Below are 24,449 nucleotides of genomic sequence, written 5' to 3' on the forward strand. Positions count from 1 at the left end.
GAAACGGTCAGGAGAAAGCAACGCAGCGGACAGCGGAAACCCAGGAATCTGCTCTCAATCCCTATCTGGTGACCAGAGTAACGGGATCTTCTGCAGCCGAGGCCAGTGACGTACTCACCCAGACGTTGCCTTGACCTTTCCGAGCGAGTAAGTCTCGTGCTGGCTCTCTTCCACCGGGCTTCTCACCTTGTCGTCTCTCTTTCTCTGTGGGTTTAAGGTATTAGATTGGGGGGTATTGTGTAGTCTGGCCCTCTAGTGATCGCTGTGATAAAGTCACTCCAATTTTTTTTGGGCTCAGCCTCAGGTGTCTGACACTCGCGGAAACCCATCACCGTTGCTCAAGAGTCTCCAAACCCAACTGAGAATCCCAGGCCTCCCGTCTGCACGTGGAAACCCCAGAGATAGGTTGTTGGGATGGAATACGCTCTCTCTCTCTCTCCGGAGGGATGTACCCCTCTTACCTAATTCCGGAGGGTATTAGGCGCAGGTTCGCCAGAGCCTCGGCACTCAAGGTCAATAATGGCCTCACAAGGAAACCTACCGACTTACAAGAACATAAACCAGGGATGAGTGGATGATAACAATAATAATCCTCGAGTGTGATACAGCGCCTTATCCCATCATTGAGACGTCTCAAAGCGCTTTACAAAATATACTGTAAAGTGTAGTGACTGTGTGTTTTTAATGGACATGGCATTCAGGACTTTTCGACATTGAGGCGCTTTGAGACGTCTCAAGGACCTGATAAGACGCGGTATTAAAAGCAAGGATAATTATCATCATCATCCCCCTCGTGAGAGGCCCTCGTAACAACCGTAAAATATGCTCCACTAATTATTACCCCCCCCACCACCACCCACCACCAATGTTGTGCCAGTGCATGTAAAACAACCCGGTATTTATTAAGTACACGTTTTTTTTTAATTCTTTTGCGGTTTCCCATGATGACAAAGATCTACGCAGACTAGAATAACAGTTACAGACTAAATACATCTCTACAAGCTTGTTGAACACACTACACTGGAAACGTACGGATTTGTAAAAAGATGGGTACATTTTTTAAGAGGGCTCGACGGCAGTTTCTTTCGCAACTTTCTAATAAACCGTCTCGTTGGGAGAGTCCAGGTGTGAAGGAGGCCCTCTCCAGCCGTTCCTTATAACAAAGGGTCAAAAAAAAAAAAACACGACCTCAAAGTATTGCCACGTCTGTCTAACCAGAACAAGACGAACGACAAATGATAATTTCGGATATTTCCACGTTTTGCGGGCGTTTCAAAACGAGCCGTATTTTTGGCGTTTCCCTCCCAGAAGCATGAAGCGATAACACGGACGAACCGGGAGGGCGGGGGCCGGATCTGGCCCGCGGGCCGCCAGTTGGGGCCGCCCCGCGTTAGGTGGAAGACGTGTCCCAGAAGGCAGTCGAACCCTATTAAAAATTCCTGTTTTTTTTTAAAAAAAAATCTTTCTCTCCCCCTTTGTTTTAATGTGCCAAGAGCAGGGAATATACAGCACAATATGCAGCCGGCATAGAAAAACACAGGCAGGCAGTTTTAATGTAAAAAAAATATTAATATATAAATGAGCAAATATACAATAATTCCCACCCCACTGTCTTAACGAACGTTGTGTGTTGGTCAGTTGATGTTTAACTTTGCTGCTGGTCAGCCAATGGTTACAGGAGCTAACCAGGTTTGGTAATGTCCTTCTGGATCAGCAGCTTAGTGGATGTTGGACAGGAGGGAAGGGGGTTGGGGGGTGTGGTGGGTGGGGCGGGGGGGGAAGGTTAGCGATGGCAACAGCACAAACACTAAAGTCTTTCCATTCAGGAAATGATGACGACAGGAAGGATGTTAATCCCCGGCTCAATAATCATCGTCATCATCATCATAATAGTAATAATAATCTTTGCAGTTGACACAGAGTCTGATCATCTCAGAACACAAAGTGAATCGACCGTATTTTGAGGGCGAAACCCAGCGGCCAATTGCTCACAGCGAACGTCCCCACAAACAGCCGTGGATTATTATGCCGAAGGGCGTCTTTCTCAGCGGTGGTGCAATTTAAATTTAACGTTGCAGGGCGAGCAAGGCAAAGGGGGTTGCTCAAAGAAACTCCCAACCGACTAAAGACCAGCAGCGAACATACTTTGCTAGCAACCTCTGTGACTCGGGGCCGAGTTGGGTTGAGGAGACGCCCCCCCTCCCCACTCCGCAACCACATTTCGGCCAACTCACCCCATCACTGCACAGCATCGCCCCCCCCCCCCCCCCCACACTCAGTTGACAAAAAACTCTGTGCCTTTCCCTGACAGGTCAGTAATCGCGCTGAGATATTAATTACCCACTTGTGCTGCCCGGAAGCTTATACATCATTTCAGTTGAAATGCCATTCTAATCATTGTTTTTTCTCCCCCCCCACCCCACCCCACCACCCCCGACCCCAAAAGAAAGCAAGTCAACAACAACCAAAGGACACTCGTTGTGTTTAGACACTTTAAACGCTTAATAATAATAATAATGATAATCCTCACATTTGACATAAAGCCTTACGGCGTCGTTGAGACGTCTCAAGGCGCCTTCACGGGATTACATTGCAAACTGAACTGACTGCGTATTTTGTGGGTGGAACGTGGCGGCCAATTGCGCACGGCAAAGCCCCACAAAAACAGCCGTGGATTGAGTGACCAATTAATTTCTTTGAAGAAAGGATTATTATCTCCCGGAAAGCGATCCACCAATCGACTAACAACCGGGTTCCCACTTACTGCCGGGTAAACAGAGGCGCGCGCGTGTGTGTGTGTGTGTGGGGGCGCGGGGGGTGGGGTAAGGACACTTGCCTAAGGTTTCGCGCCGACCTGGGGAATCAAACCCAGGTCCTCTCGCTTGCTCGCCAGGCGAGTGCTCTAACCACTACACTGCGGGGTTCCACATTAAGGCAGAAAGGGTTTTAGCCTCTGCGTTTATTTGACAAGTGCTGGACAACGCTCAAAACCCTTTGAAAATACCTCTTGCGTATTAAACAAGCATCTGGGGTCCAAAACACCCACCGCCCCCCCCTTGTGAATTGGGAGGATGGGGCGGGGAGAAAGGGGGGAGTGGGGGGTAAGCAATGCAGACATCGCCTGCGCAGCATCATTTCAGTCTCGCAACAGTACAATACACAGTATTGTAACACAGTAAAATATCCCAGAATACACAGTCGCTGCACTTGACGGTATATTCTGTGAAGCGCTTCGAGACGTCTCGACGAGGCGCCGGGTCAAGTGCAAAGGATTATTATGGTTACTATTAATTGGGCAGCTCTCTTTTCAAGAGAATTCTTCATTCAGCCATTGATTCGGTCAGGCAGTAAGGAAGGCGGTTGCTTTGATTCTGACAAACACACACATAATATATACACACACACAACACACACACACACACACACAAGTATACGGTAAAAAAAAAAATCGCATTATCTTCTGCTCTCCCCTCCCTCCCCGACTCCCAAAGTAGGCAGTGTCTCACAACACAGACACACACACACACACACACACTCTCTGTGCAAATCCGGGGTCATGTTCCTTCAGGTTCAAGACCCACAATTAACCGAGTAATAAACACGGCCGCACAAACTGTTTCATTGAGTTATTTCTTTTTTTTAAAAAAAATGATCCGACACTGAATTCGGGTTACGTTTGCAAAGAAACGAGGCGGCTTCCAACCTCCCCACCCCACCCCCCTCCCCACCCCCCTCCGCCCCCCCCAACCCCAATTTTGGAGTCTAACCGGCTGAACCCACACATGGCTTGGCCGTTGTGAGAGAGAGGGAGAGAGCGCTGTCTGGCCGAGCTTTCCCGCTGCTTGACCAGTTAGGACCCCCCTCCCCGCCAGTTGGTTAGGGCTTTGGCTGTGGGGTTAACGGGAGCCGAGGGGGAGGATTCTCTGCCCCCAATGACTGGTCGGCCCTTCCAGGTCCTGCCGATGGCTGAGCCGGGCTGGGCCGCCATCAGCAGCGAGTGCCCTGGGACACCGCGGCCCCTCCTGGCTCAGGAACCGGGGGCTCGAGACCGTCACGGAGAGAGTGGGGGGGGGGGGGGGGGGGGCGCGACTATTCTGCTTCTAACAGTATTGGTTTCCGAATCGCTGGCGGCATCTGGTGGTTACGCATCGGTACTGCAATGTTTCCAACAGTTCGAAAAACTTTTCTGACGAGGCAAAGAGGGCGGGTGGGGGTGGGGGTCGAATTCGGAAACCCAGCACCCCTGACCCTAACCCTAACCCCCATATTAATTCTCCTCAGCGTGAAAATTAAATGATTCTCAGTTTGGGTCACTTACTCGTATTATTTGCAACCATTTCGATTCCGTTTCCGCCCACACACACACACGCGCACAACACGCGCACGCACGCACACGCACACACACAACACACACGCACACGGTCTGAGTGCATTAAGCCACTTTCCTATTGGCAAATTGTACAAGTTACAGGAGCGATCTGATCGGATCCGATTCAGGCTTTACCGGTGAACATTTGCGGCTGTCTTCAGGAAGTGGGATGAAGGAGAGATAATAATAATAATCATAATTATCCTCGCGTTTGATTACAGCGCCTTATCACGTCTTCGAGACGTCTCAAAGGGCTTCGCAGAATATATTGTACAGCGGATTGTCAGTGAACTGTCAGTGTCCCACAAACGGTTGTGGACTGAGTGACCAAATTATTATTATTATTATTTTTTTTAAGGGATCCTTGAATCGACTGACACCCGGGTGTGTTGGTGGGGTAACAGAGGAGTGGGTGCGGAGCAAGGAAACTTGCCCAACGTTTCGCCCCGACACGGAAATCCTCTCGCTTTGCGAGCTGAGCGCACTAACCGCTAACTTATTTATTTACTTATTTATTTTTTTACAACTGGTAAAGTAATTCCATGATTGTTGTGATGATGGGAATGTGTNAAAAAAAAACGCACACGGAACATGCATCTAGACAAGAACACTATACAACGAGTCATCACGTCCGACACGAGGGGGAAACCTCCCCTCTCGGAGCCCTCACAGGGCCTTGGAAAACAATGACTTAACACCGAGAAGTTCTACAGTAGAACATATAGAAAAAACAGTTTATAGTTAAAGTCTTAACTCATCTGAAAAGAGACGCTGGCATATTGAGCCAATCAATATCAAAAAGAAGCTAAAATCTACTCTCTTCCCCCCCCCCGTCCCGCACCGCGCCCCCCCCCCGCCCTCCCCGACCCACCCACCCCCAACCCCAGAACGTAAAAGACTTGGCAAAAAATCAACGGGGTCTTTAAGGAGTCAAACTCCGACGTGCTCACTGGGTGGGTGGGCATTATCAAGCCAAGTGCTCCCACTGTGATCCAACCTACACGTGTATCCGGAAACTCCCGGCACCCCCCCCTCCCCCCGGCCCCCCCCCCCTCCCGATCTCGGAGTCCTCTGGTGGGATTATGAGACCCTATTGGCTGGGAAATGAGGGGCGTTGCATCCTTTGCCTCCCCCCACCACCACCACCACGATAAAACTCTCGGCTCAGTCACAGTCGATCGGAGTCTGTGCTTTACCAAGCCATTACTGTACTGTACAAGGAACCCAAGCTTCGACCATCGCTAACTTGAATCAAACCAGAAAACACTGACTCTAACACGTTCCCCCCCCACCCCCTCCCGCCCCCACTGCTTTGGCAACGCCCGAAGACTTTACGTGAGTGAGTCTCGCTCGAGCTCAAGGTGCATTGCTTTCCCCCACCCCACGCCCCTCCATAAAACCCCACGAAATTTCCCCCACTTACTTGGCACGATAAAGTAAAATATCACAAACCCCCCCCCCCCCCACCCCACCACCCACTTTCCCACCCGGAAAACGGTCAAACAAACACTCACTGTACGCACCGAGATCGAGGGGCTTTCCTCTAAAACGTTCAAACGCCATTTCGAAATTGAAATAAAATGATTTCTTTTCTCTTCAGCTTTGGGTTAAATCCGTCCGCGTTTACGAACCCGGTCGGGTTTTGGAGACGAGACGCTCGTTGGCCCGCCCGTCGGAGCCGTTCCTGACCCCGCCCCCCGCGCGCGCACGCACACGTACGGAGAAGAGGGGAGGGGAGCTCACCCATCAGTGACAAGAGTAGAACGAGTTGTACATTGTTACTGCGTGACCATCTTAGTGTGATGTCCCAGCCGTTAAGTTAAGTCTTGCCAAGAGCCGGGTGTTGGTCGGAGATTTCAGGAGACACGGGAACTTAGCTTGAGGGAGGGGGTGAAGGTGGGTGGGGGGAGCGGGAGGGGGCAGGGGGATATCCGTGCCTTCCTGGGCTTCTCTTCACGTTGATTTAACTCTTGTGAAATTGGAACTAGTTTGTGTTTGGAGACGGGTTTGCCTGTCTCCGGCTACTGCAGCTCTCACTCGGCGTCTCACTGTGAGGAGGGGACAGAAGCAGCTACCACCGAGGGGGGGGGAGCCATCAAGTCTGTCTGTATCGACGCTCCCGGCTCTGTAAACCAACAAGAAGACATCACACTCACACACAGCGCCTTTCATCAAGGGAGGATGTCCCAAGGCCCTGGATGGTCTTGGGGAGTCCTGTAGCTCAGTGGTTAGTGCCCTCGCCTCGCAAGCGAGAGGACCTGATGCGCCGATCGACTAACAAGCGGATTCCTACTTACCGCTGGGTAAACAGAGGCGCGTGTGTGTGCGCGCGCGCGTGTGTGTATGGGGTCAGGAAACTTGCCTAAGGTTTCGCCCTGCCCCATCCTGCCGGGAATTGAACCCGGGTCCTCTGTCCGGTCTGCGAGGCGAGCAGGTCAGCAACCGCTAAGCCACAGGACTGCGCAAGAACCTTACAGGCGCAGAAGGCGGCCTTTCGGCCCTGGGTGGCAGTGTTGGCTCCTTTGGCTGAGCCACCGGACTGGTCCCGCTCCCTCCCCCCCACCCCGGCTCCTGCTCTCGCCCCGATTGCCCCGGGTGGGACTCGCAATCAGGGACGAGGGGCGAAGTTTTATTACCGATTGGCGGTTGGTACCGTGCAGTGGCTGCGCGGCTTCTCACCTGCCAGGGGACTGGCCGTGGGCATCGAGCTCCCCTGCATGGCTGCCACTATCGCCGGGCTCTGAGCGGCGGCTGAACCTGGGTTGGGGGTCAAAGACACGGAGGGTGGGACGCAGGCACCTGGCAGGTTAGGGTGCAGAGAGCTCGGCCGAATAACGGGCTCGCCCGCGAGACTCCCACGCATGCTGCTGGGTACGTAGCCATGCACGGCCGGGTCGGGCAGATGGGCGGGAATGCTCTCCGTGACGCTATGTGGAATGCCGTCCGGCGTATTACCAGGCAAAGCCGCCGGCGGCCCCACTGGGCTGGGGTTCAGCTGGGACGGCGGAGCGGGCTGGCCCGGGAACGCTGTCTGACCTGCAAACACACACACACACAAAGTGGGGGAGGGTGGGGGGGTGGTGTTGAGGGAGGAGTGGGGGGGAAAGAAGGGGGAAGAACAAGTCATTGTACAATACAATACCACAGTTACGCAGCTTCTCTCACGTCGGGAGAGCGTCCCAAGGTGCTGGACAGGCAGGGTTTCGGACCCGAGCTGGGGGTGGGTCTATCTCTCTCTCTCTGTCTCTCTATGTCTATCTGTCTGTGTCTCTCTCTGTCTGTCTCTCTCTCTTTCTTTCTTTTTCTGGTAAAAATAACGGAAGACGAAATGTAAATTTCTGCGGCTTAACAACCTCTTTCGGGCGAAAGAAGACCGAGATCTCGTCCAGTTCACCCTCCTGGCCCACTCCGACGTGCCTTATCCCCAAAACCGCCCCGCGCGCGGAGAGAAAAAAAAAAAGCAAACCCCCAAAACCCCGTCTCTTTCCAACACCTTCCCAAAGGGGAGCGCTCGGCGCTCTCGGCCTCTCACCGTGGGGAATGTTGGGCGGCTGGGCGGTTTGCTGGGGTTGAGCTTGAGGGGCGGCCGTCGTCTGTTGTTGCTGCTGCTGTTGCTGTTGGGGGGCGGCGGGGGGCTGGGGCACGGCCGAGGTCATGGTGTCCCCCGAGGCCTGGCTGACCGGCGCCTGCTGGATGGCTGCGGGGGGCACGGGCTGCACGGAGGCTGGCAGCAGCCCTGGCTGTTGGCTGGGCTGAGGGCCCGAGGGCAGCTGGTGCTGCTGTTGCTGCTGCTGCATCTGTTGGAAGTGCTGCTGCCGCGCTCGCATCTCCGCGTACTTCAGCTGCTCCATGTGGAAGGCCTGTCTGTCGGACAGCAGCTGCTGCCTCTGGTACTCCAGCTGCCACCACAAGACCACACGACCTTTTAGCCCTTTCGCACCGTGACGTTTTCCCCGTCTCCCCGTCTCCCCCCCCACCCCCACCGCTTCCTTCCCCATCTTCAGGTCGTGCCCCCACAACCCCACCACCACCTCTCTCTCTCTCTCTCTCCTCCATTACATCAATCGATCTCAATCAAGATTCCTCTCACTCTCGTCTTCAAATCCCTTCAGGCACCGGCACCTCCCACATCTCCGACCTGTTTACTCCCCCCTCCACGCACCCCCCCACCAACCCACTGTCTGGACTCCTGCATGTCCTCCGCCCGCCCGCCCACCCGCCCTCCATCCCTCGGCATCCGCGCTTTCAGCCGCTGTGCCCCGAATCCCTGGAAAGCTCTCCCTCAATCCCTCTGCCTCGCCCACCTCCCTTCCCCATCTGCAGCTCGCGACTGAAGACCTTCCTGTTCAACCAGCGACTACGGTTTGAGGGGTTCGAGCCCCGAGGTCGCGGTCACTCACCGCCTCTCGCTCCCGGTCCATGATGGTCTCCAGCTCCTCAAAGTGCCGCAGTTTGATCTCCAGCTTCTTCATCTGCGTCTCCACGAGCAACGCCACCAGCGACTTGATCTTCCTCTCCTCCACCGCGGCCAGGTGCTGGAACACCACCACCACCACAACAACTCGCAACTTCATTCACATAGCTGGGTAGCGCCCCGGAGCGCCTGAGCAACAGCGGCGAGCCTGTCGCCGTTGTCATCGCCGCCGTAAGGCGAGGCACGGCGGAGGCTCTTTCGTTCTTTACCCACCGGCTCCCGCTTGTCCCTCGCGCGCGCCCTCGGTCTCCGTTCCCCCCACCACCACCGCAGCAGCCGGCCGCGCTTTCAGCCACGATGCACCCCCCACCCCGCCACCCCCGAGGGTCCACCCAGTTCGCCTTCCGCCAACCGCAGGCCGTTTGCGCTCTGACTCAACTCACCTTGGCCTTGACAGCGGCTGCTGCTAGTGCGGCTGCAGCGGCCGTGGCCAGGTTCCCCTCCCCGATGTCCCGCTCCACTTTGGCTTTCTTCTCCGCGTCCGTCTCCACGTCCTTCTTCCCGTCGTCTTGGAATTCTTTGTTTTCTTTGTCCTTCTCCGCCTCGGCTGGAGGGTAAGGGATCGGGGGGTGGGTGGGGGAGGGAGCGAAATGAAGATTACACTCGCATGAAGTGACCGACTGTGGATAAAAACATCCACAAACAAACGACACTTGCACAGCGAGTGCCCTTCATGTCGGAAAGACGTCCCAGGGCGCTGGACAATCGGGGGTTTTTGGACCCGAGCTGGGAGTTGGGGTCAGGAGGGGAGGAGGGAGGGCAGGGGGGTGGGGCCGGGGTAGGAGGGTGGCCGAAAGGAAGGTGTTTAGATGGGATTTAAAGGAGGCGAGAGAGGGGGTGAGGTGGAGGGGATGTGGGATGGAGTTCCGGAGTGTGGGGGCAGAGAGGCCGAATGCTGGGGCGGGAAGTGTGGGGGACCTGAAGCGGGCGGGAGCGGACAGACCGACTATGAGGGCTGCGAGACAATGAACGTACGACGGACACTTTCCAGTGGTCTGCGCTGAGTCGGGAACGAGAGGCCGAGGGTTTAAAGCGACGGCAGAAAATGAGTTGACGAGGCCAGTAAAACACCAGCACGGCCTGGACCTACCGATCTCCGCGTCGGACTTGTCGTTCTCCTTCTCCGCCTCGCACTCTTTTCCTTTCTCTTCTTCCTTCCTGGAAGCCTCCGACTGCTTCTCCTTATTCTCGTCCTCAGTCGGCGCCTCCTTGTGCTCCTTGTTTCGCCGCGAGAGAGAGAGAGAGAGAGAGAGAGACAGCGGGAAGAAGTAAATGGTCGAAGAAACGCGAAAAAAAAAATGCAACAACAACTCGTATCTGTGTAGCGTCCCAGAGGGGGGGGTGGGGGAGGGGGGAGACAAGGTGTCTCTCCCCCACCCCCAGCAACCCACCCCCCCACCATCCCCAGGTCACTTAGTTAATCGATTGACGGATCACTTTGCCGGAGGCGATAATCCTTCCAAAGCAACGACAGCAACGACAAGAGCGGTCGCTGAATCCGCCACTGTTTGTGGGGACGCTGCTGTGCGTAACTGGCTTCTGCGTTGCGCCCACAAAATACACGGTCGATTCCCCCCTTGTGGTGTATTCCCCGAGAAGCGCTTTGAGGCGCTGCATTAGTATTATTACTATTATTATTATTATTATTATAAAGTCTCACCTTTGCTTCTTTTTTCTCTTCTGCCGTTTGCGCGTCCGACTTCAGCTCATCGGCCCCCTCCTCTGAGAAAAGGAGCGCAGGAGGGGTGGGTGGGGCAGGGGGGAAATAAGAGAATTATTTTTTCTGGCGGGGGTGGGGGGTGTGAGAGGGGATAGGGATTTATCCCACCCCAATGTTCTCCCCTCCCCGAGTTGCCGAAAATTTCTGTGCAAGACATTTGTCCTCTGATATACCTTTTGAGCGTGAGCCTAGCCATACAGATACACACACGCACGCACACGCACATGTGCGCCCCCAAACGTGTACACATGTCCACACGCGCACGACACGCGAGCGCGCACACCCACCCGTGTAAACACACGCGCACGCGCACACACTCACGCGCACACTCGATCGCTGCGGGGTCAACAGCCACAGACACGCTTAATAACTGGACAGGGGATTGACTTGACGCTTCTTGCCTGATTTCTCCGGCTCATCCGGGGTCGTCCCCGCGATCCCACTGCTGTCCAGGCCGTACGTGGGATCCGCTTTCCCGGTCACCTTGGCCGCGTCCTCCACCTTCTTGATATGAGCTTCGACCAGAGCCGCCGGCACCTCCTCCTTCATCTTGGAGAACTCCTCTGGGCGGGGACACAGAGACCCAGCGGTCAGCCACGCAGCTCACGGGACACGCCACACACACACACACACACACACACACGCCACACACCAACGCGTGGCGGGTGGTAACAGTGTCCGTTATTATTATTATATATCATTATAATCCCTTCAAAATAAACACACTTCAACCCACGGCTGTTTGTGGGGGACGTCGTTGGGCGCAATTGGCTGCCGCGTTTCACCCGCAAAACAGTCACTACACTTTACAGCGTGTGCCGTGAGGTGCTTCAAGGCGCCTCGAAGGCGTGATCAGGCGCCGGGTCGAACGCCAGGACTGTTACTGTTGTCGACAGCGCGGCACAGGCTTACCCAGCGCTGACTTGGCTGCTGCAGAGGCCACTCGTGGGTCGACCACGGAGGCGAGGAAGGCCACGGTGCTCATGACGGGGTTGCCTGACTGGCTGAAGGGGATGGGCTGGTAGGCCAGGGGTCCCAGCGAGGCCTCCGAGTCCTCCAGGTAGGGGTCCTCGATCGGCAGCCGCAGGAAGTGCAGGATACACTCGTCCTGCGTCCGGCTGCCCACATGCTCCGAGACTTTATTCCAATCGTCTTTGTACATCTCCAGGGCCTGGCGTTGGGGGAGAGAGAAGGGGGGGGTGTGTGGAGGGGGGGCAGCGATTAGTGACGCACAATAATAATAATAATTTATTTGTGGACGTATGTGGTAGTTTAAAAGGGGGGAACGGGTGGGGCTTGAAAAGCAGGGAAAAGCCGCAATGGAGGTGCTTACTTACCTCAAGCAGTAAGAGTGTCTCCTGTTCTGTCCATTCTCGTGTTGCACAAGCTGCCGCCTTACTCTGGGGGTGTGAATGGGCGGGCGGGCAGGGGGGAGGGAAGAGAAAGAATGAGATCCATGTACTAAAGGTCCACGTCTACGGTTTCTCCCTCCACCACCACCACCACCACCACCACCACCGTGCGGAAACGGGGTAACTAACTGCTCACAGCAGCGTCCCCACAAACAGCCGCAGAACGAGTGACCAAATTATTATTATTTCGGAGGGAGCGTTATCCCCGGAAAGCGATCGCCAATCGACTAACGACTAGGTTGCTACTTACTGCTGGTAAACAGAGGCGCGCGTGTGTGTGTGTGTGTGAGGGGGGCGAGGGGGGGTAAGGAAACTTCGAGAGGCGAGGGCTCTAACCACTGACCTCCGTGGACAGAACTTGAACCATTATTTACCAACAAAGCATCTCCTTGTCAGACTGCAGACTGAACCCCGGGCTGGAAGCCCCGTCTCACCTTAGAGGGGACGTTTTTCTTGGCGTACATGTCCGTGCGCAGCCCAAAGTTCTGCATGTCTGCCGTCTTCTCCTTGTTTTTGTCGGGGAAGTTGAGCATTTGCTGGGACGCAGACGACTGCAGGAAATAATAATTAATATTAACAGCCCTCGCATTTGATACGGCGCCTGATCACGCCTTCGAGACGCCTCAAAGCGCTTCGCAGGATACACCGTAAAGCGGAGTGACCGCGTGTTTTGGGGGCGAAACGCGGCAGCCAATTGCGCACAGCGGTGTTCCCACAAACAGTCGTAGAATGAGCGACCAAATCATTACCCACATCAGGAGGATGTCTTTTTTTTTGGGTGGGGTGGGGTGCAAACAGACCTGGGGGGCTTTGGGTTGAAGAGGCACGAGGCCAGAGGGTGTGTCCGCCAGCACATGGAAATGTGAGGTGGGGGGAGGTCCCATAGGGGTGGGTCTGCTCTCTGCGTCCACTTGATAGTTGATCAAACCCCACTGCTCCAGGAAAGCATGAACCCTGCAGACATCGGTGAGTGGCAAACAGGCGGGTCATTTATAACAGCAGCAGCTTGCGTTTGATACAGCGCCTTTTCTCCCAAGCGACTAACGACCGGGTTCCTACTCACTGCTCGGGAAACGGAGACTCTCACGTGCGTGCGGAGTAAGGAAACCCGCGCAAGGTTTCCCCCCCCCCCCCGACCCGCCCGGGAATCGAACCCGGAACCTCTCGCTTGCGAGACGAGCGCCGTAACCGCTACTCTACGGGACTTCCACCGCAGCAACCCACCTCATGATAGCGCACACGTCCCCCGCCAGGTTCCTACGGCAGGCCGTGGAGGTAAGATATTCCTGGGGATTCAGGCGGTACGTGTCAATCATAAAATTACGGTATGCCAGATAACTGTCAAGGGGAAAAGAGAACAATTCTTTATTATCAATAATAATAATAATCATAAGCCTTACATTTGATACAGCGCCTTATCACATCGTTGAGACGTCTCAAAGCGCTTCACACAATATATCGTCCTTTAGGCTAACAAATCGTGTATTTTTTTTTGGGGGGGGGGGGGTCAGTCAGGGGTGTCTGACACACGCGGAAAAGGGTCTCCAAATCAAGCTGAGAATTCTCTCTATCTCTCTCCCTGGAGGGACACCCCCCCGCTTACCTAATTCCGGAGAGTATTAGGCGCAGGTTGGCGAGAGCCAAGGCTTGTGGGGTTGGTGAGGGGGGAGCGGTAGGGGAGCCCAGAGTGTGCATTGAGGGTAACCAGGTAAACTCACACAGAGTTTGGCCATCGAGAGAGAGGGAGAGCGCGCGCTGTCTGTCCATGCTTTCCCGCTGCTCGTCCAGCTAGGACCCCCCTCCCCGCCAGGTGTCACGCAGGCCAACCAACGCACGTTAACGTAACGCGGGCCGGAAAAACACAAAAGCTCGTCTCCTCAGCGCTAACCCGAGGTCACACTCGCCAGCGCAGAGGCTACTCACATTTCCGGGGTCTTGGACTTGTTTTTCCCGTTGAAGAATTCCGGGAGAGCGCGTCGCTCGATGGCGTGGACGCTGTCGGGGGAAAAAAGAGGGAAAAGTTCAGACGCTGTTGCGGGGAAGGAGGGAATAACGGAAACGGAATCGGGGGGGCGGGGGAAGTTTTGAACGCCTCGATTTAAACCTGCCCCTCAACCGAACAGAGGAGACAGACGGCGGGCGCGCCCTGATTTGCTCTACCTGTTGTAGTCGAACCAGGCGGCGTAGCTGGGGATGATGATGTGGTGGGTTTGCTCGGTCACGTTGTCCTCGTGTAGGTCGGTGTTCTTCGTCTGCTCGCCCTTCCCCCCCGCGGAAGTGTCCTCCTCGTCCTCAAACAACACGAGTTCCGACGAGGGTTGAAATAATAAGAAGAGTAACGATGAATAAACAATTGCAATAGTAATCCTCGCATTTATTTGACGCAGCCCCTCGTCGTGTCTTCCGAGACGGCTCAAAAGCGCTTCACGGGATACGCCGTCGAGTGAATTGACCCGCCGTGTGTTCTGTGAGCGAAAACGTTTGGAGTTGTGACCGGACGTGACCTCCTTCTCTCTCTCTCTCTCTCCGCCCCCCACACCCCCCACTCCCTCTCTCCCTCGCTCCCCAACCCGCCCGCACGCCCACGCCATCAATGCGCTAATAAGCAGGTTTGAAAATAATCATGTGAGGGCAAGAGTCGTGAGCGCGAAGACGCACTGGATTCAAGATGGAGCCTACCTTGCCTGTGGTCTCCAAGTTATCCTCCTCCTGCTCCTCTGCCAAAAGAGATCACACAGCCCGTTAGGCTCAAAGGCAACGGATTGCATTTGCACAGCGCCCCCGCGCAGGCTGGCGTCCCAGAGCGCTTGCCAGTGACAGTGGGAGAGAAGAGGGCGCGTGCAGAGGTGACCAGGGACGCGGTCGAAAAGGAAGGCCTTCAGGCCGCCACCTGAAGACGGGGAAGGAAAGGGGGGCAAGGCGGAGGGACAGGGGGAGAGAGGGTAACACTGGGTTTCGGGGATGCAGTGGCTGAAAGCGCGGCTGCTGGAGCGGAGGGCACGAGGGACAAGCAGGAGGCTGGAACCAGTCGACCGGGTAACGGGATAGGGGATAAGAACCATTTGAAGGACTGCGTCTCCGGTATTGCAGCCCCCCCCCACCACCTCCCCTCCCCCCAGCAGCGCCCCGCGCTCCTCACGCAGGATAGCGTCTCGGAGCGCTTGACAGTGGCGGAGCACTGGTTCACTGGGTCACTGAGCCACCCGTACCTTACCTAAATCAGTCATGGTGCCACCTTTCACTGGAGCTGTCTCGGAGTCTTTCTTGGTATTCACTACAACATCCAAAACACCAGAGTTATGGCTAACAATAATAATCCTTGCATTCGATATAGCGCTTTTCACGTCTCGTGAGCGAAACTCGTGAGAGGAAGAGAAAGAGAGAGAGATTTCGTACCGGTCTTGGGCAAGGTGACCTCTTCCACGTTGGGGACAGGGGAGGGTTCGTCCATGTCTTTGGTGAGGTCCTCCTGGTCCTCCTCTCGGTGGCCACGCTTTGACTTGGTGTATGGTGTGGCAGGACTGCGTCTTAAAGCAAGGTGCAATGCGGTAATCCGCTCAGGAGCACAAGCCTTTCCTGACTTCCGTCTCCTTACGTCTTATAACAACAACGTGCATTTATATAGCGCCCTTCACAGCGCTTGTCTTAATAATAATAATTATAATATTCCTTATGTTTGATACAGCGCATTAACGCCACTTCCAGACGTCTCAAAGCGCTTCACAGGACATACTGTTAAGTGTAGTGGCTGTTCGTTTTGTGGGCGAAACACAGCAGCCAATTAGTTGCGCACAGCAGCGTCCCCACAAGCGGGAAGTGCGGAGTGAGCTGCCAGATTGGGATGGGGTGGGGAATGGGGGGATTGGGGGGGAACAAGGGAAGTGTCTCACCCTTTCTTGGGGTTTTTTTTCTTGGAGTCGGGGGTGGGTGAGGGTGATGGGGAACGCTTCCTCTTCTTGTGGCTGCTCCCCTTCTTGTCTCTCCTATCGGAGTCGGGGCTGTGCACCTTAAAATACACGTCGAAGTAAACAAAAAAAGTGCCCCCCGAAAGCTTTCAACATTACCCCCCACCCCAACCCCACCCTCACTCCCCCTCCTCCACCGCGCGGGCTTGTAGAAACTGCCCAGAATCTCATCCAAGGATCCGTTCCTCCCAACGAACTTGCATTTACACAGCGCCCCCTCATGCAGGGCAGCGTCCCAAAGCGCTTGACAGTGGTGGAACCCTTCTAACCCCTCCTGATCCCAACCCCCAGCTCGGGTCCAAAGCCCTGACTGTGCAGCCCAGCGCCTTGGGACGTCCTCCCGACGTGAAAGGCGCTGTGCAAATGTCATTGTTGTTGCTGCTGTTGTTGTTGTTTGTAGGCACGGTCGAAGAGGAAGGTCTTCAGGGCCGATCTGATGACGTGGAAAGAAGGGGGCAAGGCTGAGGGATAGAGGGAAAGTGTCCCAGGGTATTGGTATGACAACAACTTGCATGTATATAGCACCTTTCTCTGAGCGTTTAGGGGTAGTGGGGATGGATGGGGGGGGGAGGGGGGGGGGCGGGATGTGAGCATGTTTTTACTAGGATCTAATCGAGGCAATTAAAAAATAAAATGACAAATCCTTTCACTAGAAAAAGGTTCAACGGAAGCTAAGTGACCATTTCTGCCGTTCGAGGAGTCGGTCGGTAACCAGAGGAAACAACAGGAGGAGAGAGTAAAGAGAGAGCGAGAAAGAGAGAGAGAGAGAGAGCAAGCGAGCGAGAGAAAAAAGGGTGGTTGCGATTTATTTTACACAGAGAATTTGTGGAATGTGCTCCACCACAAAAAGGCTACTGATGAGAGCCATGCCTCTGTTACCGTTTAAGAGGGAAACGGATTATTTAGGGAGGAAATAATAATATTTAAATAGGGAAATGCTGAGGGCATGGAGTGGGGGTGGAGGGGGAGGGTGGTGGGGGGGTTGCGGGGAAACAGGGCTGATCATTCAGAGCAGGGGCTGGGCTGAGGGTGTGTCAGGGAGGAATTTCTGTGAGAGAGAGAGAGAGAGAGAGAGAGACTGGTTTGAAAGGCTGGCCCGGTTGACACACAATGGAGCGTGTCCGCTAACTGACCGACTTACTAATTAACTGTCCAACAAAGAAAGCTCACCTCAAGCTGTCTCCGGTTTAAAGAGGAATGCATAATTCAGTTCGCGGGCATGGCAAGGGGCAGAGATCAGAGGTCAGAGGCTACCCTGAGCTGAGCACGTCGGCCCGGCCCGGCCCAGCCCAGCCCCGCCAGGGCTCAAACTGGTCTCAAGCTCACACGGGCTGACGTGACGTAACGGAGAGTTTAAGCTGCGCTGCTTTCTGATCAATTCCAGACAGGAACGGGTTGTGGTCTCGCAGCAGGGTGTTTTGATTAGATCAGAAATTGTGAGGGACAAAGAGCGATTCTTGAAACCCCTCCACCGTTCTGCCCGGGTTACACGCACAGCCACGCTGTCGAGACACCGTTATTGTCTGGCCCCCGAGGTGCTGGACGGTCAGGGATTTGGACCCGAGCCGGGGAGGGGGTGGAGGGTCGGAATCAGGAGGGGTGGACAGACGGCAGGGTGGGGGTAGGAGGTTGACCAAAGTCTCGGTCGAAGAGGAGGGTCTTGAGATGAGCCTTCATCGCCTGAAACTGTAGCTCCAACCTCTCCGCAACCCCCTCCCCAGAGAGCGAGCGAGAGAACGAGGGAGAGAGGGAGCCATTTACAAGTGAGAAGCAATCACCTCTTCGGTCAAGGTTTTGGCCGAAATTCTTTTCCTCCGCACCACGGGATTCCGCTCATCATTCACCTCGTAATCTTCCTCGTTCATCCATTCGTTGAAAGTGTCAGTGTCCATTATCCACTTGGCGTGGACCTGCCAAGCAACCAGATTGTACACAGGGTTTTGCTAATGTATTGGCCCACGTACATTCCAGGAAGGTTTACAATGACAGTCAGGGATTTGGACCTGAGCTTGAGATCAAGAGGGGAGGGGTGGGAGGGAGGCAAAGGGACTGGGGTGGAGTTCCAAAGGGTGGGGGCTGAAGGCTTGACCGCAGTGGGGCAGGCTGGGCTGGGCCGGGCGGGGGACGTGGAGCAGGCCAGAGCCCACTGAGCGGAGGGAGCGGACAGGTCATTAACTAGCGTCCAAGACAGACAGACCAGACAGACACGGTGCCAGACTATAGCGATGAGCAATGTGTTGGTCCCAACCCAACACCCTGTAGAGGAACATGAGGATGAGATTAAACCTTCATCACCTTGCGGGGTCGCTCTGCGGATGGCGGGTCCTCAATCGACGCCTCGATCTCGTTGGCTGGAATCCACGTGTCGTAACTGGAGGGAAAAGAGCGCGAGAGAGAGAGAGAGAGAGAGAAAGAAAGGGAGAGAGACAGAGAGAGAGTAAGGTCCTATTCTTTCCCAGGTTAATGTCTCATCCAAAGGACGACAGCTCCAACGATACAACACACACACACTCTCACCCCCACCCCAGCGCTCCATTGGAGCGTCATCTTAGACGCGGGGGAGGGTTTGAACCCACAACTTTCTCAATCGAGAGGCGAGAGTGCTTAGCCACCGACCGAGCCAGGCTGAGGTGCACGGTCAGTCCCGTCTCCCCTAAAGGCTTTAGCTTCTCGGGTTGCCGTCCTCCCCGGCCCCTCCAGTCCGTGGAGCATTTGACCCAGCGCCTTGTCACGTCTTCCAGACGTCTCAAAGCGCTTCTTCACGGGACACACCGTGAAGTGGAGTGACTTGTGTACTTTGTGGGCGAAATGCGGCAGCTACAATCGCGCACAGCGGGCGTCACCCCCCCCCACAAAGAGTGATGAATCGAGCGACTAAGGTATCATTGCGTTTTTTTTTAAGGGATTATCAACTCGTGGAAAGAGATTCGCCAATATTTGTTTTGCTAACGAGAGACAACACACCCACGTACTTGGGTAACCCCCCCAGATAGTTACCTGTCCGGGGAATATCCCCAGTGCAGGAGGACCTGTTTTTCCCTCTTCATTACCGGCCGAACCCACTCTTCTGTAGAGGAGACGGGACACGAGTTAGAAGGGGTGAAGCTGCCACATGACAATTCAGTTGCCTTTGGAACTCCACCGCGCATTCCCTTTGCCTCGCTCAGTGCTTTCCTCCTTCAAGGCCCGCCTCAAGACCCCGCTCTTCGACCGTGCCTTTGGTCACCCCCCTACTCTCCCTGCCCTCCACCCCCTCCTGATCCCAATCTCTCCCCCCTCTCAACCTCACCCCCCCCAGCTCGGGTCCACCCCCCTGACTGTCCAGCGCCTTGGGACGTCCCGCCCGACGCGAAAGACGCCGTGTAAACGACACTTTGCATCGTATTGTACCTTCAACCGCTCAACCGTTAGCGTTCCCAAAACCTCAGCGCTTAGTCCTGCTTTAACAATAATAATCCTTGCATTTGATGCAGCGTCTTATCACATCGCTGAGGCGTCTCAAAGCGCTTCGCAGGACGTAAAGTAAAGCGGAGTGACTGCGTATCTTGTGGGCGAGCCGCGGCAGCCGACTAGGCACGGCAGCGTCCCACAAACCGTCGTGGGGCGAAGTGACCGAATTACTATTATTGTTGTTGTCGTTTAATAAGAAACAGGGACGAAAGAAACGGAGGAACGGGGAAACCTCACCTTCCTCGGCGCTGCCGGGGACAGGAAAGACGATGTGCGATGCGTTTGACTTCTCTTCTGTCACCGTTCCCTGTCGCAAAAGCACAATCACACCATCAATGCCACAGAGAGAGAGAGGGAGGGAGAGAGAGACCGACCCGCTCGGACACATTAAGTGCCTCTTCCTCTCCTCTGGCTGTGATCAGCACAGCTCTCTACACGCCTCAGTTCTACTTTAAGCAACGGCTGAACCACCACCACCATCATCAACAACAACTACAACAACAACAACGTGCATTTACACAGCGCCCCCTCAGGCAGGGTAGCGTCCCAGAGCGCTTGACAGTGGCGGCGCTGGGGAGAGGGAGGAGGGAGAGAGAGAGTTCCAGAGTTTTGGGAGGGTAGTGGCTGAAAGGCGTAGCTGCCGATGGCAGAGCGGAGGGCGCGAGGGACAAGCAGGAGGCTGGAGCCGGTCGAGCGGAGGCAGGGTGCAGTGGGTTGGGGGGGGGGGTAAGCAGGTCGGAGCGGGAGGGAGGTGCCAGGGCGCGAAGGGATTTGAAGATGTACCAATAGGACCCACATGGACTGACCTGGTGCCTCTTAACGATGTCTTTCAGCTTACTCAGCACCTTGGGCTCAATTTCGGAGTTCAGGTAAATGTTGGGCCGGGACAAGCAGTTGTTCTGCGGGAAACAAATAAGCGGCAGAGACGTTGCCTCCGGAAAACTTTCAAGGAACGCACAATTGAACGTGAATGCCTTTCAATTTCCACCCATTCCCTTCGCCCCATAGACTGTGCACAGCCTCTACACGTTGTACGTAACACTCTATACACACACATATATACACACACACACACATCCCCACGCACTCACTCTGTCTCACAATAACAACAACTTGCATTTACACAGCGCTCCCTTCGCAAGGCGTAGCGTCCCGGAGCGCTTGACAGTGGTGGAGTCTGACCCCGAGCCAGGTGGAGAGGGGCGGGGGGGGGGGGTAAGGTGACCGTAAGCACGATCAAAGAGGAAGGTCTTTTTAAGCGGGATTTGAAAGTAGGGAGAGTGACATTGAGAGTTAAATTCCCTCAAACTACATACACACACACACACAATCTCACACCCTGTACACACACACTCACACACACTGTCTCACACTCTACACAGCAATAATAATCCTTGCATTCGATACAGCGCCTTATCATCATCTCCGAGACGTCACAAAGCGCTTCACAGGACGCGCTGTAGAGTGAATTGACTGTATATCTTGTGGGCGAAGCGCGGCAGACAATTGCGCACACACTCTGCCTCACGCCCTAAACACACACACACACGCGCGCGCAGCTCACGTCGCTACCCATCTGAATGATCCGTTACCTGAACCAGAGACTTTTCAATGGTCATAAACATCTCCACGTTGCGGTCCATACGAGATGGGTTCTGAAAGTCGAAGCGTCGCCTATAAACAGCACATAATAATAATAATAAAATAATAATAATATAATAATCCATTCAATTGGTGATAAATAAATCCGTGGCCATGGGGGTGGGGGGGGTGGGTGGGGTCTGAGAGAGATCTGCCTGGTTATATTGTCAACACAAGACAAGGTGACGGGGTGGGGGGAGAGGGGAGGAAGATGACCGAAAGCTTACCATCCTTGGTCACTCTTGAATTTGTACGCAGCTGCGAGAATATGGCACAGAGCTCCTCCGGCTTTGAAATCCAGAAAGCATTTCATCTGGAAGTGAGAGAGAGATTGAGAGAGTGTGGATCACATGTTCACGTGTTAAACTGGGAGTTGGGGGGTGGGTGAGGAGGAAGAGTTAAAGCAAAGCCCACCCACGGGTGACGTGAGGGCTGTGAGTGAGAGCGGGCGGTGTGTGTGAGCAGGGCTGTGTGTGTGTGTGTGTGTGTGTGTGTGGTGTGTGTGAGCTGGGCCGTGTGTGCGTGTGTGTGTGTGTGTGTGTGTGGTGTGTGTGAGCTGGGCCGTGTGTGCGTGTGTGGTGTGTGTGAGCTGGGCCGTGTGCGCGCGTGTGTGTGTGTGCGGTGTGTGTGAGCTGGGCCGTGTGTGCGCGTGCGTGTGGCGTGTGCGTGCGGTGTGCGTGAGCTGGGCCGTGTGCGCGTGACGCGCAGGGCTGTGCGTTACAGGGAGGTCGCGGGATGGAGGACTTACAGGCAGTTTGGTGAGTGGAGGATTGCTCACATGTTTCCCAAACACCTCCTCCTGGAACTGCAGCAGCTGCACCACGAGGCTGGACAGGGACTTGTTGGTCGGAGGCTCTGCCTGAATGTACTGGAGGGCACGACAATACATCAGAGACACGGGAACGTCGCCGCGGCCGCGCACGACGCGGCACCAGCGAAACGCGGCCGCGCACGACGCGGCACCAGCGAAACGCGGCCTCGCACGGCGCGGCACCAGCGGATTTGCAATCACGCCACCAAAATCCCCCCCCCCACCCCCCCCCGTCCCTTGCTGCTGCCCAGGCCCTTTAGTGCTGGGCTGTGTGTGTGTGTGAGCGCGGGGGGGGGGGGGGGGGGGGGTGTGTGCGCGTGTGTGTGTCTGTGTGTGTGTGTGTGTGTGCGTGTGTGTGGGGGGGGGGTGTGGGCGACAGTTAGGATTTTCGCCCACAACATCCACAGTCGACTTCCCTTTACCGCGGGTCCCGCGGAAGCGCTTCGAGAGACGCCTCGACGGGGCCTCCCGTCGGGAGGGCGTATTATTATTATTACTATTATTATTATTATTTCATATTATTGATCATCGCCACGACTGAAATAACGCTCGGCCGGTTCCCGATCGATCTCGTCTCTCCGAAGCGCTTCGAGACGTTTGGTTTCCCACGTGAAAAGGGCCGGAACAACAACAACAACAACGACCACCACCACCACGAGGAATAATTAACAACAATCACGTCCCTTTGCGTTGGGGGTCCCGGCGCCTTTCGTGGGATACACCGCGATTGGGGGGGGTGGGGGTGTGTGTGTGTGTGTGTGTGGGGGGGGGGTGTGGGGGGGGGGTGTGTGTGGGGGGGGGGGGATGGGGGGGAATTGTCGGCCAGGACAGTGGGATGGAGAGAGGGAGAAACCCCCTTCGAATAGGGGCAGAAGGACGTCCACCTCTTAAAGGTCCACCTGAACAGGGGAGGGGGGGGGAGTGAGGTCTCACGTCTCGTCCGAAGTGACGGTGACCCCACCCACACCACCTTCCCCCCCACCCCGAGCTCACCCCCCCACCTCGCAGCGTCGGAGGAGAGAGAGAGAGATGGTGGGGGGTGGGATATACTTGGAAGTTACCAGAAGAAGCTAAGTACTGCCCCCGGTCTCCTTGACATCAACAACAACAACCGCCGCCGCTCACATCTCCACACATCGCCCCTCACGCAGGACAGCGCCTCAGAGCGCTTTAACACGTCGCCCGTCAGCTCCGGCTCGGCCCCTCGCGCTCTCGCCTCCCGGATCAGACGGCCGCCCCGAGACCCCATCTTACCCTCCATCGACCGCGCATTCGGTCACCCTCCTAACCCAACCCCCCCCCCAACCCCGTCCGTCCGTCCGTCCAGCCCCAGGGGTCTCGGGACGTCCTCCCGACGCGTGATAAAAGCCGCCGCGTAATTGCCACCGTTGTCGCTGTCCGGGGTGGGGGGGAGTTTCCCCGAACCCCCCCCCCCCACCCTTCAAATCGACACACGCAGTACCGTCCAGTCCGGGGCTGACGCCTTTGCACCCCCCCCCCACCGCGCCCCCTTAAAAAAAACAGGACCACCCACCCCCCCCCCTCCCCCCGCAACCCCCTCTCCCCATCCCACAGTCCAGCGCCACCAAAACGCTGGCCGCCGGGGTCGCGGGCCGGATGGCGGCCCGCGGGGGGCGGTTTGCGGCCCGCGGGCCGGACCGCGGCAGATGTCTTCCCCTCTATCTCTCCCCCCCCCCACGCGCCCCATCCCACCCCACACACACACAGCTCCTCGCGCCCCCCCTCCCCCGCCGGTCCCGCGGCTCTTTGTGGCGGGAGGAGAGGGGACAGTCGGCTCCGGGCCTCAGGCCTCGGGCTGGAGTTGAGGCCCGGAGCCGCTCCCGGGCGCCCCCTCCCCCCCCCCCCCTCTCTCTCTCTCACCTTCTTGTAGTTCTTGCCGAGCCACAGCCTGACGTTGTCGAACTGCGACACCGAGTCCGACGACTCGAAGTACTTGACGTTCGGGCCGCCGTCCTTCTTCCGCACCGCCATCGCCTCCCGCTGCGCCGCGCCGCTCCCCCTCCCTCCCTCCTGCCCGGCTGCCCTCCCGCCAGCCCGCCAGCGCCCGCGGAGTCACAGCGCCACCCGGCGGCTCCCAGCCGCACTGCACCACCACCACCACACACACACCACCACCACTAGTCACAGCGCCACCCGGCGGCTCCCAGCCGCACTGCAGCAGCACCACACATACACACCACCACCACCACACACCATCTGTCACAGCGCCACCCGGCGGCTCCCAGCCGCACTGCACCACCACACACACACCATCAGTCACAGCGCCCCCCCAGCGCCGCCGCAGTTCTGAACAGCGCCACCCAGCAGCTCCCAGCGGCACTGCACCCTCCCATCTGGAGCCTTCCCCATCCCACCACTTGCCTCCCACTGCAATCCCTGGTGATTTATTGTCAGCGAGAGAGCTGAAGGCAGGATTTAAGCAAGAAACAGCCCTGCCTCAGGCTGATCACTGTCAGATCAGGATTATGGGGTTCAAGCTGCCTCTCCCCCCCCCACCCCCACCCCAATCTGGGCTCACACTCCAGTCGACGCTCCGTTGGAAGGTGCCAACCTTCAGCGGAGGCTTTAAAAGAGAGACCATCGCTG

At 56.1% G+C, this 24,449-nt stretch overlaps 1 protein-coding gene across 2 annotated transcripts; it reads right to left on the reverse strand.

The window, feature by feature from the left end:
- Window positions 1-6,275: 6,275 nt before the first annotated feature.
- smarcc2 (SWI/SNF related, matrix associated, actin dependent regulator of chromatin, subfamily c, member 2) lies at window positions 6,276-23,870 on the reverse strand. Of its 2 annotated transcripts, none has more exons than XM_042344350.1 (28): window positions 23,724-23,870; window positions 21,780-21,899; window positions 21,259-21,344; window positions 20,983-21,064; window positions 20,197-20,289; window positions 19,628-19,697; window positions 18,938-19,007; window positions 18,236-18,311; window positions 17,719-17,850; window positions 15,866-15,981; window positions 15,372-15,496; window positions 15,190-15,249; window positions 14,655-14,692; window positions 14,136-14,266; window positions 13,899-13,970; window positions 13,200-13,313; window positions 12,776-12,929; window positions 12,410-12,526; window positions 11,901-11,963; window positions 11,476-11,734; window positions 10,965-11,126; window positions 10,504-10,565; window positions 9,934-10,060; window positions 9,227-9,390; window positions 8,770-8,904; window positions 7,902-8,268; window positions 7,049-7,405; window positions 6,276-6,494 (listed from the first exon to the last, which is right to left on the reverse strand). In XM_042344350.1, the coding sequence occupies exons 1-28, from the start codon at window positions 23,832-23,834 to the stop codon at window positions 6,415-6,417; spliced, it is 3,543 nt and encodes a 1,180-aa protein (XP_042200284.1). In that variant the 5' UTR covers window positions 23,835-23,870; the 3' UTR covers window positions 6,276-6,414. The 2 variants fall into 2 exon arrangements, with proteins under 2 accessions (XP_042200284.1, XP_042200283.1); XM_042344349.1 differs by having other exon boundaries at window positions 15,372-15,502.
- Window positions 23,871-24,449: the final 579 nt, after the last annotated feature.

Source organism: Callorhinchus milii, unplaced genomic scaffold, assembly GCF_018977255.1.
Source record: "Callorhinchus milii isolate IMCB2004 unplaced genomic scaffold, IMCB_Cmil_1.0 Scaffold27, whole genome shotgun sequence".
NCBI classification, from domain to species: Eukaryota; Metazoa; Chordata; class Chondrichthyes; order Chimaeriformes; family Callorhinchidae; genus Callorhinchus; species Callorhinchus milii.